Here is a 16,318-nt window from a genome sequence, read left to right as displayed (position 1 = left end):
ATTTTTAAGAAGTGTCTCTATTGCAGGTTTGTGCAAATGTCCATTGTGATATGCCTCAAAAACCACCTCCTCAAGCACAAAAATGTTTTCCTCAAAAATCCGTTTTTTGGAAATGATTGTGTTTTCATTAGGCCACGTATGTCAAAGTCAAGGCTTGGGGGCCGGATCTGGCCCTCCGCGTAATAATATCCGGCCCTCTGGATCATTTTATTGTTGTTAATGACCCCACGTTAGGTTTAAGTTGATTTATTTTGGAATAATATTTCTGCCTTTTTATTGTTCATAATTATGTTTAAAAAGTTACGATTTTTAAAGTTTTAAAAATGTAGTATCAGTGTTCAATAAATCTTTTTTCTGTTCTGGATTTTGGGACCCTGTGACATTGAGTTTGACATTAAACAAATTTATAACCACAAATCCAGCTTACACAAACAGAAACACTGCGTAACTCTGGGTCTTGTTTGTAACAGGCTACATGTTAGCCACATTAGCATATTCACAATTTCTGTAACTCCCACCCTTGTTTATCCCTTTAACACCTGAGGCGTCGTCAGTGACGCTCAAACACAAAATCTTTAACGTACTGTAACTTTTCAGCCGCTAACACGATCATTCCAGCAGATTGTGAAGGAGAAAAGCGGTGGGAATGATTGCGTTAACGGCTGAAAAGTTACAATAAATCAAAGTGGTGATTCTAAGCCTCGCTGAGTTACGCAGACTAGTATTTAGGGAAGATATTTTAACCCCTTCACGCCTGGATTCATTTCCAATTAAATCAAAAATATTCTGTGGTTTTTCCATTCAGTGCTATCAAGTTGGATTTAATGGTTTGCTGCTAATGAGCAACATTCTCGGTGAAGGGTTCAAGTTGAAACATTGAATTTCTTGGTCTATTTGTTTATTTTACTAACTTAATTGATAAATCCCAGAGAAAAGATGAAATTATCTCATCCAGGAGGAAATAAACTGAAGTTGTAGTTAATGATCTAATTTCTGAAAGTCTTCCAAGAATTTTAAGACAAACTGAAGGAACGTGAAGCTTCCAAACGACTCTTCTTTCACAACAAAAAGAGAAACATCGGAGCAATTAACCAAAGTTCTGTATTTTGTTTCATTTTAAAACATTGCTTTTTTATCAAATTAAATGTTTTAGTTGCGTAAACCATCAATCCAAATGTTCAATTTGATGAAAACAAAAAAATTTAATGTAACAAATTACAGAACTTTTGTTAATTGATGCAATGTTTGACTTTTTTCAGTGTTTGCTTTTCAGCTGTTTTCTTTTGTCACTAGGTGTTTAAGAGCTAAAGCTGTTTACCGTCCAGTTGTGAGGTGAGATAAAAACAAACTGCAGCCTCCGTGTCGTTTGTTTTCACGTTCAGCCTCCTCTGAGGAGGACGTTTCCTTTAGCGCTCCTCGAGGTTACGGAGGCCAAACAAACTCCATCCGTCTCCTCCTCCCGCTCTCCTGTCAGCCAGCGTTGGTGCGTGGCGGCAGGTGAAGGCGGGGGATCGGTGCCATCTGTCCCTGCGCCGCCGCTTTGGCTGAGATTTGCTGGACAAGCTATCGTTAGCTTCAGCGCCGGTCCAGCTGATGGGTTTAAGACCCAGAGCCTTGTGGGAGTTTTTTTCAGTTCATGAAGGTGTTTCTCAAACGTTCAGAGTGAAGCTCAATCACTGCCGGCTACATTTTCAGTCAAATTTCAGCTACTTATTGCTAAGTGACCTAAAACCCGAACAGGAGATGCGCCATAAAGGGGACACAAACCCCGGCGAAGTCATGGGATCAATTTGGCCATCTTTAAAAAAAAAATCTTTATTTTAATAATTCTTACTTCTTTTTTTTTGTATTTTGGGACACTTTTTACTGCTGCTATCAAAATGAAAGAAAAAGTCTTGGGTTCTCCAGGGTTAAACATGTAAAATTTTCAACTAAAGGCTCTCTTAAAATCACTTTAATGCTGCAAAAATACAAATTTTCAGCTTTTTTATTCCTGAAACGATTGAACCGTATAAGCTTATAAAAATAAAAGGAAGTCAGGTTGTTTCTTTTTAGAGTTAAGAAGAATGGACTGAAAAAGTGAAAAATCAACAAAAGGAAAACTTCTAATACAAATGAAATCCTTTTTTTCTGTTTTTGCATCTTGCTTTTGTCTGTCATCTATTCAATATATTTATAAATACATGCTGTACTTTATGGGGTGTTGTCACATCCTCTGGTTTGATAGGCAGTTTATAGATTTTGCTTTTTTTAGAAGCTTGGTTTTGTTTTTTTGATTACATTTGAAATAAAAAGTTGTGAAAATATATAAAAATTCAAAAAAATGTGTATATTTTTAAAAAAAAAAAAAAGCCAATCTTAATGCAAATCTAATGATCTTGAGACTGAAGTCATCTCTTATGTCAGGATGATAGTTTTGTAGTTTTGTGTGCAGATGTGGTGAGTTCAGTGATCTGTGCACCATGACTCTGAAACCTTAAGTCATCATAAATTAAAAGAATGAAAATGTCTCGTTTTGAAAATTTCAACATGATAATAAAAATCAGCAGGAGAGCTTCGTAGAATCAGATTCCGTTGTGAATCTGAATGATTTTCTAATGAAAATCCAGGAAGATTTCCTCCTGTGATCTCAGTGAGATCCTGAAAGTTCCGTGTCCGCGTGCGCCCTGAGCGCGCACAGGTGAAGGTGTGACCTCCACCACAGACGGCAGCTCGTCCCTTTGAACTGCATCTTACCTGTCAACGTCCCACTCCCGTCCGGCACCTCGACGGCCGTTTAAACCATCGGAGGCTCGCGCTGCTACAATCCCGGCGCGAGTCTGCGGCGTGGAGACATCTGCGCCACGGAGGTCCACAAAAAAGAGTTTCTCCTCCAAACCAGGCTGACCAGACAGGATTATCCGCCTTTAGAGAAGATTCCCACCCGGCATCCACAGCTCGGTGGCTTGAGCGGTGCGTGATCGTGCGGGAGGACCGGTCCTCTCTGCGTTGAGGCTCTCCCGCTCTGACAGCTGCGCTCTGCGCCCAACCAACTTTTGTGGAGACTATGGCGCGCTGCAGTTACTTCAGGGGACAGAGCTGTGTAGTAATCAGATTACTCTTCTGTGTGTTTGAGGGACGCTTCCTTTACGCGCACTTGATCTGCAGTTTGTTTGTTTGTAAATCTCGTTAAGGGTAATATTTTTATAAATTATACAATATAATAATAATAATAAATTCTAAGTTAAAATATATATATATAAGCAACAGTAATCAGAAAAGACAGTTTCTAAATCAGTCACGCGCCAAATCATGAAATCATTTATTGGAAGCAAAACTTGCCCTCTGCTGCCACCGTGTGGACAGTGAAGGTACTGCAGCTCGATCCCGAGTAGACAGTTTGATTAAAAGGTTTATTTCATGGTGAAAACAGTCCTGTCACGCTTTCACACTCACACTCAGACACGCAATTTTCTGTTTACAAACTCTAATGCATTGAAGGACCCCCTCCCAAAAAATAAAAACCACACTAAATCATGAGGAGCAGGGTGATTGGCTCTTCGCTGAGTCCGTCCAATCAAACCTTTTCATTCAACTGTTTCTTTTTTACAGCAGGTCAGGAAAGCATCATCCTAAGGCAAAGTTAAGACACAAAGCGCTCCCCCAGAGCGTCCAGGTTCCACGTGGATCAGTTGTAGATCCCGTCGTCGCTTTCAGTAACGTGTTCATGGAGGTGCTTGCCGTCCGCCGCCGCTCCCAAGCATTCCTCCTTGATGTAGATTTCTTCGTACGTGTCTGACTCCAGGTGGTCCAGTCGCTCGGCCTGCCCATTCATGATCTCATCTGGGGTTTTCATGAACCTGCGGGGAGCAAAAAGGAGGTTTTTCAGTGCGTGGTGCCGCGGGCGGCGGAAGCTGACCTCAGGTAAACGTACCTGAACAGGAGTCGCTGCCCCGGCTCTTTCCTGATGATGTTCAGCTTGTAGTAGTGTCTCAGTGCTCGCGACATTTTCTCGTACGTCATGTTGGTTCTGTTCTGTGAAGGTCACAAACCACAATTGTTGTAAGAAGCACACTTCCAGAAAGAGCTAAAGCTCACGCGATGCTCATTGTGTCCACTGGGGGGCTGCAGATAGCATTTTAAACACAAGCTGTGACAAGTCTTGAGTGGATTTTTATTCTGTTTGAAAAAAACATTTTATGATTTAAAGGTGACTGAATCCTGTTTTTTATATTATTTTGAGGTTTGTTGAAGCAACAATCATCTTCTCTGCTGTCTCCACAAATACCGGTGACCTTTAAAACCTCTTTAAATCCTTTCTAATTCATATTCAATGCTGATAACTTTGACAAAATCCTGAAACAAACATATCAGTAATAGCAGAAACATCTAAGACTAGAAGCAGGAATGTTACCAAACATTTCGCATCATGGCACAAACTACAAAAATGATACTCAGAATATTTCATAGGAGTTCTCAGATGTGTCAAAAGATATTCTGTCAGTCGGACTTTCCAACTCATCTCCATCAATTTATTTTCTTTTTTATCTAATCCCTTCATTGTATTCACTTAAAGCTACACCCTAAGCAATTCCCACTGTTCCTCAAATGACCACTAGAGGCTGCTTTCAGAAAGAAGCTATTGTACTTTGGTTCTCGTGGTAAAAAAATTAAAAATCCCATCATGATTACCTTCTGATCTATTCTAAAAAAGTTCTAAGTTTTAATTATCAATAGAAACGTATTGCATTTGATAAAAACAAGGGATTTTTGTTCAGATCTTTCTGTTTTTTGTACTAAATTTTTGAAGAACTACAAACCAAAGAACTTCAAACAGGCTGAGCTCTAACATCATCTGCTCAAGAAAAATATATGATGATCATCAATTAGAAGTTGTGTCCGTGTTATAGACATGATCCATTTAGCTTATGTGTTCGTCCTGATATCTATGTGTATTGGCCAGTCTGTTCAGTTCTTCCTACATTATCCACAGACATTACAGAACAAAATTTTGGATGTCTTGACCAGTATGAACAGATCATTTTCTTCAGTGAAGAGAATGAGTGACAGACGGAGTTTGTCTTGATGTGAAACTGCAGAGGCAGTTTTGGACTGTCAATAAAGTACATGAAAATATCCAGACAAACAAGAGCAGTTTCTCATTATCTCACTGAGACAAACTCCACCGAAATCACTAATATCATTACTCTTCCTCTTAGAGTGAACCAACATGTTTGAGTAATGTAAGTAGTATACGTGTCCTGATCTCCTCACTTTAGTTTAGGACTACAACTGGTGTAGTGATAGAATCCTCCATAACATCTCCTCACAGCAGAGCCAAGCCTCAAGTTTATTTTACAAGTTTTTTTATTTATTTATTTATTTTAAGTTTTCATTGTGTGTGGGGTCATGGGTGTATGTGTTATGGGGAGGGTGTGTGTGTGTGAAGGGTGGGTTGGGATTTTACTGTGTATCTTTTGTTTTTAATTGTAAAGCGCTTTGAGTTACTCTTAGTATGAAAGGCGCTTTTATAAAAAAAAGTTTGATTTGATTTGATTAGTGATATAGTGGTTGTAGTGATAGACACAGACCTAAATTTTGATAAACACATTAAGGCAGTCACTAAATCAGCCTATTATCATCTCAAAAATATCTCAAGGATTAAAGATCTGATGTCTAAGCAGGACCTGGAGAAACTAGTGCATGCTTTCATCTTTAGTCGACTTGATTACTGTAACAGTGTTTTTACAGGACTACCAAAAAAATCCATCAGGAAACTGCAGCTTATTCAGAACTCTGCTGCTCGGGTTCTCACAAGGACCAAGAAAGTAGACCACATCAGTCCAGTTCTGAGGTCTTTACACTGGTTACCTGTCTGTCAGAGGATAGACTTTAAAGTTCTGTTACTGGTTTATAAAGCTTTGAATGGTTTAGCACCAAAATACATGACTGACCTCCTGACCCAGTATGTACCAGCCAGACCTCTCCGGTCATCAGGATCCGGTCTTTTATCAGTTCCTAGAGTCAGAACTAAACATGGAGAAGCTGCATTCAGCTTCTATGCACCACAGATCTGGAACAGACTTCCAGAAAACATTAGATCAGCTGAAACACTCAGTGTATTTAAATCCAGGTTAAAGACTCACCTGTTCTCAGCTGCATTTGATTAATATGTATTCAAAAGTTTACGTCCGCACTGTTTATCTATGCTTGTTTTAAATTAAAATCTTTTTATTTTCTTTTAATTTTATTTTAATGATCACATTTTTACTATTTATTTTGATTGTTTCTTTTAATGTTTTATGTAAAGCACTTAGAATTGTCTCTGTACATGAAATGTGCTATACAAATAAACTTGCCTTGCCTTGACTAGTCCTAGTAACAAATTAGCTAAATTTTTTTTTTTAAAAAAACAAGAAAAAAACATTTTAAAAATACTATATTGAAAACAAAAAAATGTCTCAAAAAGTAGGAAAAATATTGTGAAAATCATTTAAAAATATCTAACAAAGAAGATTTGATCAGAAATTATTTAAAAATTAACTTAAAAAAAGAAACAACAAAATATTGAAAAGTTAGAAAAGAAAATCATGAAAAAATATATATATATTTTAAAAATCATCAAACAAAATCCTGAACAACAAAGTACCAGCAGCTCATCCTAAAGTTTTCAAGAGTTGACGAGGTTAGTGGTCTCCCTGTTTGTAGTTCTTCACTTTTGTAGTTATTAGAAACGAATTAGCATGAAAAACACAAAAAAGTGATTAAAAACGCCCATGTTTTCTTTCATTGAATGCAGTTCATTTCCATTTGACAAACCTGACATTTTCTAGGTCATTAGAAATTTGAGCACGCCCCCTGAGAACTCTCTGTCTCCATGCTAGCTGACATGACCTCTAGACCCTGAACCATGTTCTCTTCACAGTCGTGACATTCATACATTCAGATCTTCCTCTGCGGAGGGGGCAGAAACGGGGTCGGGGGGGTGTTTACTTTGTGGTTGCCCCAGAGCCGGGCCAGGCCGTTGGGGTCCATGATGCGGAAGACTTTGCTCTCAGGATCCTCCCAGCGGATGTAGTTCTCGTACCTGCTGTCCGACAGGAGCTGGTAGATGTAGTCCCACAGCCGCCGGCAGTCTGTCAGGCCCCACAGTAAAGGAGCCTGTTAGGGGGAGGAGCTGGGCTCGGTCTTACGGAGAGGATTTGAGACGTTCGGAACATTACCTGCTATGCGGCCGATGGGCATCTGCTGCTCCTCAGGAGGAGACACGGGCATGATGACGTGGTTCCTGTACAGCGTGTCCTCCTGCTGCTGCTGCAGTAGATGCTGCTGCACCAGCAGCTGGTGGGGGTGGACGTGGACTTTGCCTTCGCGCCCGTTCTCCACCCCCACTGGGGTCGGCGGTCCGCCCCGGCTGTGTCTGAAGTCTCCTCCACCGCCGCTTCTGTTGGGGCTCAGCAGCAAAGGGTTCATGATGGTGCTGGGCATGAGCTGGATGACTCGAGGAGGGCCCGCCTCCTGGCCCCCAGGGCTGCCCGGGCAGGGGGCTTCTCTGGGCGTTGTGCAGCGGCCGTTGGGGGCTGCCGGAGACACCGACAGCGGGTACATGTCATCCGGCAGGTGGTGGTTGCTGTCGGGCAGCTGGGGGAGGCTTTGGAGGTGGTCCTCGGAGGCGGGGCGCAGGTCGTTGGACTCAGGAGGGAAGCGGCGGGGGGCGGGGTTGTGGGGGGAGCGGGAGCGGTGCCGCAGTTCAATGGTGGGCGGATGCTCGGGGAGGGGGTCTGTACCTCGTGGTGGCCGCCGTACCGTTTCTGAGGATGAGCAGAGACATTTCAATGGAGGTTTCAGATTTATTTTAGCTAAACAGAAAAGGGAAATTCAGTCATTATGACTTAAAAGTCTGCCGGGAAATACGTATCGATACACTGTCAGGATACAGCGTGTTTCGCGATACACATGTCACAATACAATATGAATTGCAACACCTGTGTCACAATACAGTACATCTAGCCATACTTGTGTCACGATACATGTGTCACGATACATGTGTCACGATACATGTGTCACAATAAATGTTTTACGATACATGTGTCACGATATATGTGTCACGATACGTGTGTCACAATAAATGTTTTACGATACATGTGTCACAATACAGTACGTATCGCGATACATGTGTCACGATACATGTGTCACAATACACGTATCACAATACATGTGTCACGATACAGTACGTATCGCGATACATGTGTCACGATACACGTATCACAATACATGTGTCACGATACAGTACGTATCGCGATACATGCGTCACGATACACGTATCACAATACATGTGTCACGATACAGTAAGTTTTGCGATACATGTGTCATGATACATGTGTCACAATACACGTATCACGATAACTATGTCACGGTACGTGTCACGATACATGTGTCACAATACAGTACGTATCGCGATGTATATGTGACGATACATGTGTCACAATACAGAACGTATCGCGATACAAGTGTCACAATACACTTGCCACGACACAGTACGTATCGCGATATACGTTTGCCACGATACAGTACGTATCGCAATACTCGTCTAACGATACAGTACGTATCACGATACACGTGTCATAATACAATATGAATCGTGATACCTGTGTCAGAATACAGTACGTATCATGATACATGTGTCACGGTAGTGTATATTGTGATACACGTGTCATGATACATGTTTCACAATACAGTTCTTATCACGATTTACATGTCAGGATACAGTGCGTATCCAGATACACGTGTCACAATACCGTGTGTGTCGCGATACACTTGTCATGATACAGTACGTATCGCAATACAAGTGTCATGATACAATACGAATCAGAATACATGTGTCCCAATATCTGTCTCACAATACAGCACGTATCACGATACGTCACAAGATAGAACCAATTACAAAATGTTATTTTCTTTCCAATTACAACTTAATGAAACCTTGATCTAAATACACCTTTTCACACAAAGTATTGTAATTTTTTTAAATAAACAGAACAAAAGGCACTGCAACGGTATCTCATACACTAGTTATTTTTAACCAAGCAAATTCAGGAAGTATTTTTTCAACACTCAAGTTTGTCCACATTTTTTCAGCAAAGGAAAAAACACTCAAAGATTAAGTGTGTCTAAACCAGTACTGTTTCATATGTATGGGTGAGAAAATAAAGTTTTGTGTCTAATACTGCTGAATGTAGCCAAACCTGTTGTTTTAAAACAGTTCAGGTGCTTTCCAGAAACACTTCAGTGTGATGAAGCAGTGTGACAGGATGACGGAGCGTGTGAATGCGGCTAAGATGCTTTACTTCCTTCTTCCAGACAGTCTGCACTGCAGCTCTACATCTATGGCTTCACACACGTTGAAGTAAACATGGATTTCACCGCTCATCACCACGACGACAAACTGTTTTCAGAACAGTGTACACATGAACACGTCATTCTGATCCAGAATATTTTGCTGTGAAGTTCAGCAGGACTTGAGCTCGCTTTGTGTTTAGCATTGTGACTGAAGCTCTGCATAAGTGTGCACAGCACATCGGAACCATCTGGTGAGGAATCTGCACCACATTTTGTAGTGGATCCAGAACAGATCAGAAAATGTCAAAGGCAGGTGAGTGATATTAAGAGTAGGGCAGGAAAAAGGAGCAGACTATTTCCTGGTGGAGGTGCAAAGAAAGCGAGCGATGAATTAGAAGAACTGGTTTGAACATGGATTATTGAGCAAAGACAAAAAGTGGGCGTGCCTCCAGGACAATGATTCACATGAAAGTGAAGAGAACTTTGGATATGGAGAGTGACGATGCTTCAAAGAGAACAGAAACGTTCACAGCCGGTGCTGATAAATGTTCTCATCATTTCAATAATCCTGAAATATTAATCTAGTATTGTCAGCATTTCTTGACCAAATTTCACCACAAAATGAACCCATTACCCATCAGCATTCTGTCTGCGATGGAGCGGTCTCCAATAGATGCCAGGCTCTAATAAGCAGCACGCGGACTACTATTATAAGATATATGGTTTTTAGATCCATCTTTGCAAAAGTTTGGATGTTGTTTGTTTTTGTGGGTGAAACGTAGGCATGCTGTGGAGGCCGTCCCTTGGATGATGTCATGAAATGGGCGGCACCCCTCGAGGAGGGAAAGGCGGAGCCTCAGAGATTAAGTTGTTTTGCTTCTGGATGGGAAGAGAGTTCACAAAAACAACTCATATTTCATAAATCAAATCATTTTTTTTTAATAAATAAAGTTTGATTTGAAATAATTTGTTCTTCAAGTATGTCAAAGGTCATTTGCGATCATATATATGGGTGTAGTTACTCTGAAAGGCCCTGGTATAGCCCCTTTCACATATAAGTTGCACCACCAGCCAAACTATGATAAAAACTGTGACTTCTACTCTGAAAAATTTGGTACATGTGAGGATAAACGCTTGAACTTGAGTTCTCTTTTGTTGTTGTTCATTCTACATGTTTGAACTAAATGTTCATTCCAAAAAAAAGCTTAAATGTCCCACATTTGAGAACAAGAACAAAAGACGGATCAGAACAGGATCAGAAATTTAAAAAAATATCGTTTTGAATATGAAGAGAAGAAGACAGAGGTGAGATCTTGGAAGATTCCCACAAACACCAGGAGCTGAGAGAGTGTGGAAGCGTCTTATGTTTATTTATTGAATAAATTTATTGAATAAATAAACACATGAAAAAAGACAAACATAGATATTATTAAAAAGAGATGTGTGATTTTCTGAATGCATCAACAGAGATAAGGCAGACGTTTACAAAGCCCTTGGTGATTGGTGGTGGCGTGTTCCTCGTGTTCCTCGTTCCTGCTGGTGTGAATGTTTCCTGCTGCAGGAAGAGAAACTCCTCCTTACTGTTAATGGATGCTTTCTGCTCACATTTGACAAACCACAAGGTGTCAGTATGACCTCACAGCCCGCTCTCCTGATCATAAATCTATGAAAGTGATTCTGCAGAGATGTGTTCCATTCAGAGGAGGGATCTCCTTCCTCCTGAGGAGGAGGACTGGAACCAGGAGGACCCGGAAACCAGTCGGGTTTTCATTGAGCCTTTCCTGGCAGAGCCGGTTCTACCGCTCCACTAGTCTGCCAAGTGATTGCTCCACATAACTGCTGCCCCGCCGCATTTCCTCGGATCAGAGCCAGGAGGCGGGCTCAGGTGTTTCACAGAACCTTATCACCACTTCCTGGAACGCGGTGAACGGCTGCACCTTGACAAGGCAGCTCACGCTTCCACTCCAACATTCAGAAGTTCTGATGAACCAAAACTGAGACAGAAACAAACACTCTGACATCCCCAGCACCTCCACCTGAAGACGACTCATTGAAGGCAGTAAAACGCTGACAGATCCACTCACACACACAAACCTTTCTAGAGATCAGGAAGCTTTACGACAATAACAGATAGTAAATAGGTTTAGGATAAGTGAAAAAAAGCAAGAAAACAGACATGTCTGAGTCATCTTAGAGAATCTTACTTACACTCTAAGCCAGCGATGTCAAACTCTACCACACAAGGAGCCAAAATCCAAAACACACCTCAGGTCACGGGCCGAACAGGATAAACATTTATTGAAAACACTCTAAAACAACATTTCAAAAATTTTAGAAATGTAACTTTTAAACATAACTGAAAAAAACAGACAGGAATATTATTCCAGAATAAATCAACTTAAAGCTTTAATAACTTTCAATATTTTACTCTCCATAAAAATATAATTTTTCAAAATTATACAAGTTAGAAATGAGCACAAGATAACATCAGGTCATTAATAATAATAAAATAAAATGATCTGGAGGGCCGGATAGAATTACCCGGAGGGCCGGATCCGGCCCCCGGGCCTCGACTTTGACACGTGTGGTCAAAGCCATACAATACATGATAGAAGAATGAAGCTTTTTGTGACAAAGAAAAACTCCATCAGAGATTGACGGTGACCGACAAAACTTCTGATGGACGACATTCTGGATAGTTATTGTCTGTATATGAGGACTGGACTGAGTGACTCCTCCCTCCTGGTGTTTCAAACAGGAAGTACCTGCCGGTTCCGAGAAGCCAAAATCCCATAGACTTCTATAGAGAAGTAAACAGCTATAACTCAGTCATTCTACTGGTCAGAAGAACCATTCTTAGTGAAAGTGGTTGCCATAGAAACAACGACTCAGTCACAGGAGTTCTGGGGTTGTCCTGTACGGGTGGTGTGGATGTTTGTGCAGACTGCTGGAGGGTCATGGACAGGTGTTGTCCAGAGCAGATGTGTCTTATCGTTCCCCTGAGACTTCTACATCCACCTTAAGGAACTTTACAAAAGTAGAACGTACCATTGTCGTGTGGATGGTAAGTGAATCGGGAAGTACTTGTAAAGATAAAAGAAGTTGTATGCACTTATGACGTGATACTGTCGCATGTGCCTTAACACTGCACTCTAGTCATTGATAAGGTGTAAATACTGGCTCCTTACTGACTGCGTACAAATGCTACACAAACAGGGTGTGAAGGTGATACACACGCGCCCGCAGGATATCCATGCAAACTGGTCTGATTGTCTAATCTCCTGTTTCTAACAGCCAGGCTCTGCATAAGGAGCGTGCAATGGGAGCAGAAGGACGAGACACAAATCACTTGGACATTCCTGAGGTTTTACAGAGTGGGAAAAAGGAAAAACTTGCACAACACACCTGCATCTCACCAAATCCCCCTTAGGTGTTCACTATGACCTGTTGCTCACAGCATGCCCACAGTAAAAAAATAGCATGAAAATGTTGTGTCTAAGGGCTCAGGAGAGGTCTACAATCTTACCTGGTACAGGTTCAGGTTCTGGTTGTGACTGGTGCTTCACAACGTCAACTGTCTTCAGCATAGCGACATCCCATATCGCAGATAAATGGCCACCAGACATAAGGATGACATCACACTCACTCTGTCCAGTTCTCATATACAGTCAATGGTCCAAACCAACACATAAACTGCTTTGGAAGGAAATGTTTCAAAGACTGGTAACAGAAACTAACCTCTGTAACAGTTTTCATGTATGCCGTGTTCTGTTTTAATACTCAAACGCTGCCATGTTGCTGCTTGGTCAACATGACCCCCCCAGCGAATGGAGAGGAGATGGCATGGCAAGTTTCCATGGGGGGGGGGTTGTTGTTGGCACACTGATGGACTCACCTTCAAGCTTCAGGTGCTGGACGACGCCTTCAGGCAGCGAATGGAAGGAGTTCCCGGGAAAGTAGGGAGAGGGGTAGAACACCGAAGACTTCCTCTGCTTCAGGATGTGCTGCAGCAGCTCGTACAAGACGTCCCCTGCAGAGGGGCAAAGGTCAAAGGTTACCCTACGCCCGCACGCCGCTTTCCACCGTCGCTCACAGGAGAGGAAGCAAGTCCACACTTGTTTGTTTCTAGAAAAACATTTTCAAACGGACATTCAGAGCTAACACTGCTGTTTTCAAAGCAAACACGCAGTAATGATACATTTCAGGTTAAGACCAGAGGAAAAGCTGGTTGTCCGGCCTGGTTCTGAAGGTCAGAACCACAGAACTTCATCTCTCAGCTCTGGGCTTAGCTTTCAGACAGTGAGGGTGTTTCTGGGCGTTCCTGAGTGTTTGGACTTTTGCAAATACACTCCCACATCATGACGTTCTCATCCTCAGAACCGCCGACCCGGGTGGGTCCACTGAGAAGCAGGAACTCAAAACCCGCCTTAATGTTCCTGCTGTGTTTTGGAGGAAGATAATGAGCTTTTTCACGCATGGATCCACCTTCCTAACGATGATGATGATGATGATGGTGGCAGGAAGTTCTGCTGGAAAATAAACTTGTTTTGTGTCATATCATTGTCACTCATTACTGGCACCGGTCTTCTATTTTTTTTTTTTTTTTTTTTTTTAAGGAAGATACGCAAAAAAGAGAAAACATATTTTTAAAACAGAATTTTCTAGCATGTATTACAAAAACAATGTATTGAATATTTGCTGTGTAAACAGCTGGTCCTAAAGAATTCAGTCAAAACTTGTCATATATATTAGTGAGATCTGATGTATTGACAAGCTTATCAGCTGCACGCAGCTTTACAGCTGAAAATGATCAAACCCAGCATGAAGGACTCCATGTGTCAATCAAACCAGGACACTTTTTTGTAGATTTTTTAAAAATGTATTTATAGAGATAGAGTTGTAAATAAATGTCTCTTTTTAAAACATTTGCTTCAGAGCGTAGGGTTTTATTTTGAATTTACTGATAGAAATGCCCAAATCCACTCTGATGAAAACGAAGGTTACGCATGTAACCACGGTTCTATGAATCCCGGATGACCGCCAGAGGCGGTGCTTCAAGCACTGGATGATCCTTCATGTGCATGCGTAGTTTGAGAATTTAATGACAACAAAGTCACCTGTGACCTCCTGGTGACCCCACGTGAGGCTATAAAGTCACGTGGCACCAGGAACGCAGACCCAACGTTTCTCGCAAGAACACAAGGAACCCGAGGGACCAGGAGCTCTGGCGGTCATCCGGGATTCATAGAACCGTGGTTACATGCGTAACCTTTGTTCTATTTCATCCCTCCTGACCGCCAGAGGCGGTGCTTCAAGCACTGGATGACCAATGTCAACAAAGTCCCGAGGGTCCAGAAGACAGAACCTCACCTCACCTCACGGCGGCGTACCTGACAGCCGCAAGACGCCATCCATCGGGTTGGAGTCAGGCACATTGACCCTGTAGAACCGCGTGAAGGTGTCCAGGGAGGTCCAGGAGGCGGCCTCGCAGATGGACTCCAACGGTACCCCATGGGCAGCAGCCCAGGAAGTGGAGATAGCCCTGGTAGAGTGACATGACACGCCGGTTGGTACAGGGCGGTCATGCATGGCATACGCCTGTCGAATGGTACCCACAACCCAGTGGGCCAAACGTTGCTTGGACAGTGCCCGCCCCTTGCAAGGGCCAGAGAAGCGAACAAACAGACGATCCGTGGAGCGAAACCCCGCTGTCACCGCCACGTACCGTTGCAGGGCACGAACCGGGCACAGACACTCCTCCGGGCCACCGGTGCCGAAACGGGCAAGGCGCAGTGGCCGGTGGCAGAAAGGCGACGCAGCCACCTTGGGGATGAACGACGCGTCAAGCCAAAGAGAGACCCCTGAGCCATCCGGGGACCACCGCAGACAAGTAGGACTGACAGACAGCGCCTGGAGCTCGCCAACACGTTCAGAGGCCATAGCCAGCAGGAAAGCCGTTTTAAAAGAGAGCCACTTGAGGTCAACTGAAGGAAGAGGCTCAAAAGCCGGCGAGCGGAGCGCAGCCAGGACAAGAGATAGGTCCCACAGAGGAGCCACCAAGCGACGGGGGGGGGACGTAGCCGACGAGCACCTCGAAGGAACTGGGAGACCAGGCGGCAACGACCGACCGAGACGCCATCCACTCCGACATGTCAACAGGATATGGCGGCCACGTACACCCGCAGGGTGGAGGGCGAGCGACCTTGGTCGAGCAAGTCCTGAAGGAAGCGTAAAATAGAGGGGACCTCACAGGACTCCGCCGTCAGACCCATCCGGCGACACCAACCATCGAAAAGACGCCATCGATCCGCGTAAAGGCGCCTAGTCAAAGGGGCCCGGGCATTCAGCACATTGTGCGGCACCGCAGCATCCAAGGTAGCGGGGGCTTCCTCGGTTCCTGCAACAGCCAGGCGTGCAGCTGGAGGCGACTAGGGTTGGGATGGAGCACCTGACCCCCCAGCTGAGACAGCAGATCCCGCCTGTCGGGGAGGCGAACCGGCGAGGAGCAACAGAGCCTGCGCAGCAACGGGAACCAGATCCGCGCCAGCCAGAAGGGAGCCACCAACAGGACCCGGTGACCCATCCGGAGAACCCGCAGGAGGGTGGGATAAATCAGGGGGAGCGGAGGAAAGGCGTACAGCAGGACGTTCGGCCAGTCGTGGGCTAACGCATCCTGACCCAGGGGCCCAGACCAAAGGGAAGAACCCTGAAATGGTAATGGCGGCCCTCGAAGACAAAGCGCAGGAACCTCCAGTGGGGACGCGCAATGGGGACATGAAAGTAGGCCTCGCTGAGGTCGATGGAAACAAACCAATCGCCCGGGGCAATCGCCTGCAGCATCTCCGTGAGCCTCAGCATCCGGAACGGGATGCGTTACAGAAAAACGTTCATAGCTCGGAGGTCGAGCACGGGACGCAGATCGCCCGTCTTCTTCGGGACAAGAAAATAACGGGAATAAAATCCCCCCGGATCCAGCTGGGTGTCTACGGGAACAATAGCG

The 16,318-nt window shown here is 43.6% G+C and overlaps 1 protein-coding gene across 3 annotated transcripts in view; it reads right to left on the bottom strand.

Moving 5' to 3' along the window:
- Positions 1-3,277: 3,277 nt before the first annotated feature.
- Positions 3,278-16,318, bottom strand: part of etv6 (ETS variant transcription factor 6) — a 53,257-nt gene continuing 40,216 nt past the window's right edge. For all 3 annotated transcript variants that reach the window (XM_024294686.2, XM_024294685.2, XM_036210133.1), the window contains exons 4-8: positions 13,214-13,348; positions 7,203-7,790; positions 6,973-7,115; positions 3,914-4,014; positions 3,278-3,839 (exon numbers count right to left, since the gene is read on the bottom strand). In XM_024294686.2, coding sequence (XP_024150454.1) covers positions 3,668-3,839; positions 3,914-4,014; positions 6,973-7,115; positions 7,203-7,790; positions 13,214-13,348 — 1,139 coding nt within the window. In that variant the 3' untranslated portion in view covers positions 3,278-3,667. The remainder of the gene's footprint in view (positions 3,840-3,913; positions 4,015-6,972; positions 7,116-7,202; positions 7,791-13,213; positions 13,349-16,318) is intronic.

This window comes from Oryzias melastigma, linkage group LG23 (genome assembly GCF_002922805.2).
Source record: "Oryzias melastigma strain HK-1 linkage group LG23, ASM292280v2, whole genome shotgun sequence".
Classification (NCBI taxonomy): Eukaryota; Metazoa; Chordata; class Actinopteri; order Beloniformes; family Adrianichthyidae; genus Oryzias; species Oryzias melastigma.
This window is presented reverse-complemented; position numbering and strand designations above follow the sequence as displayed.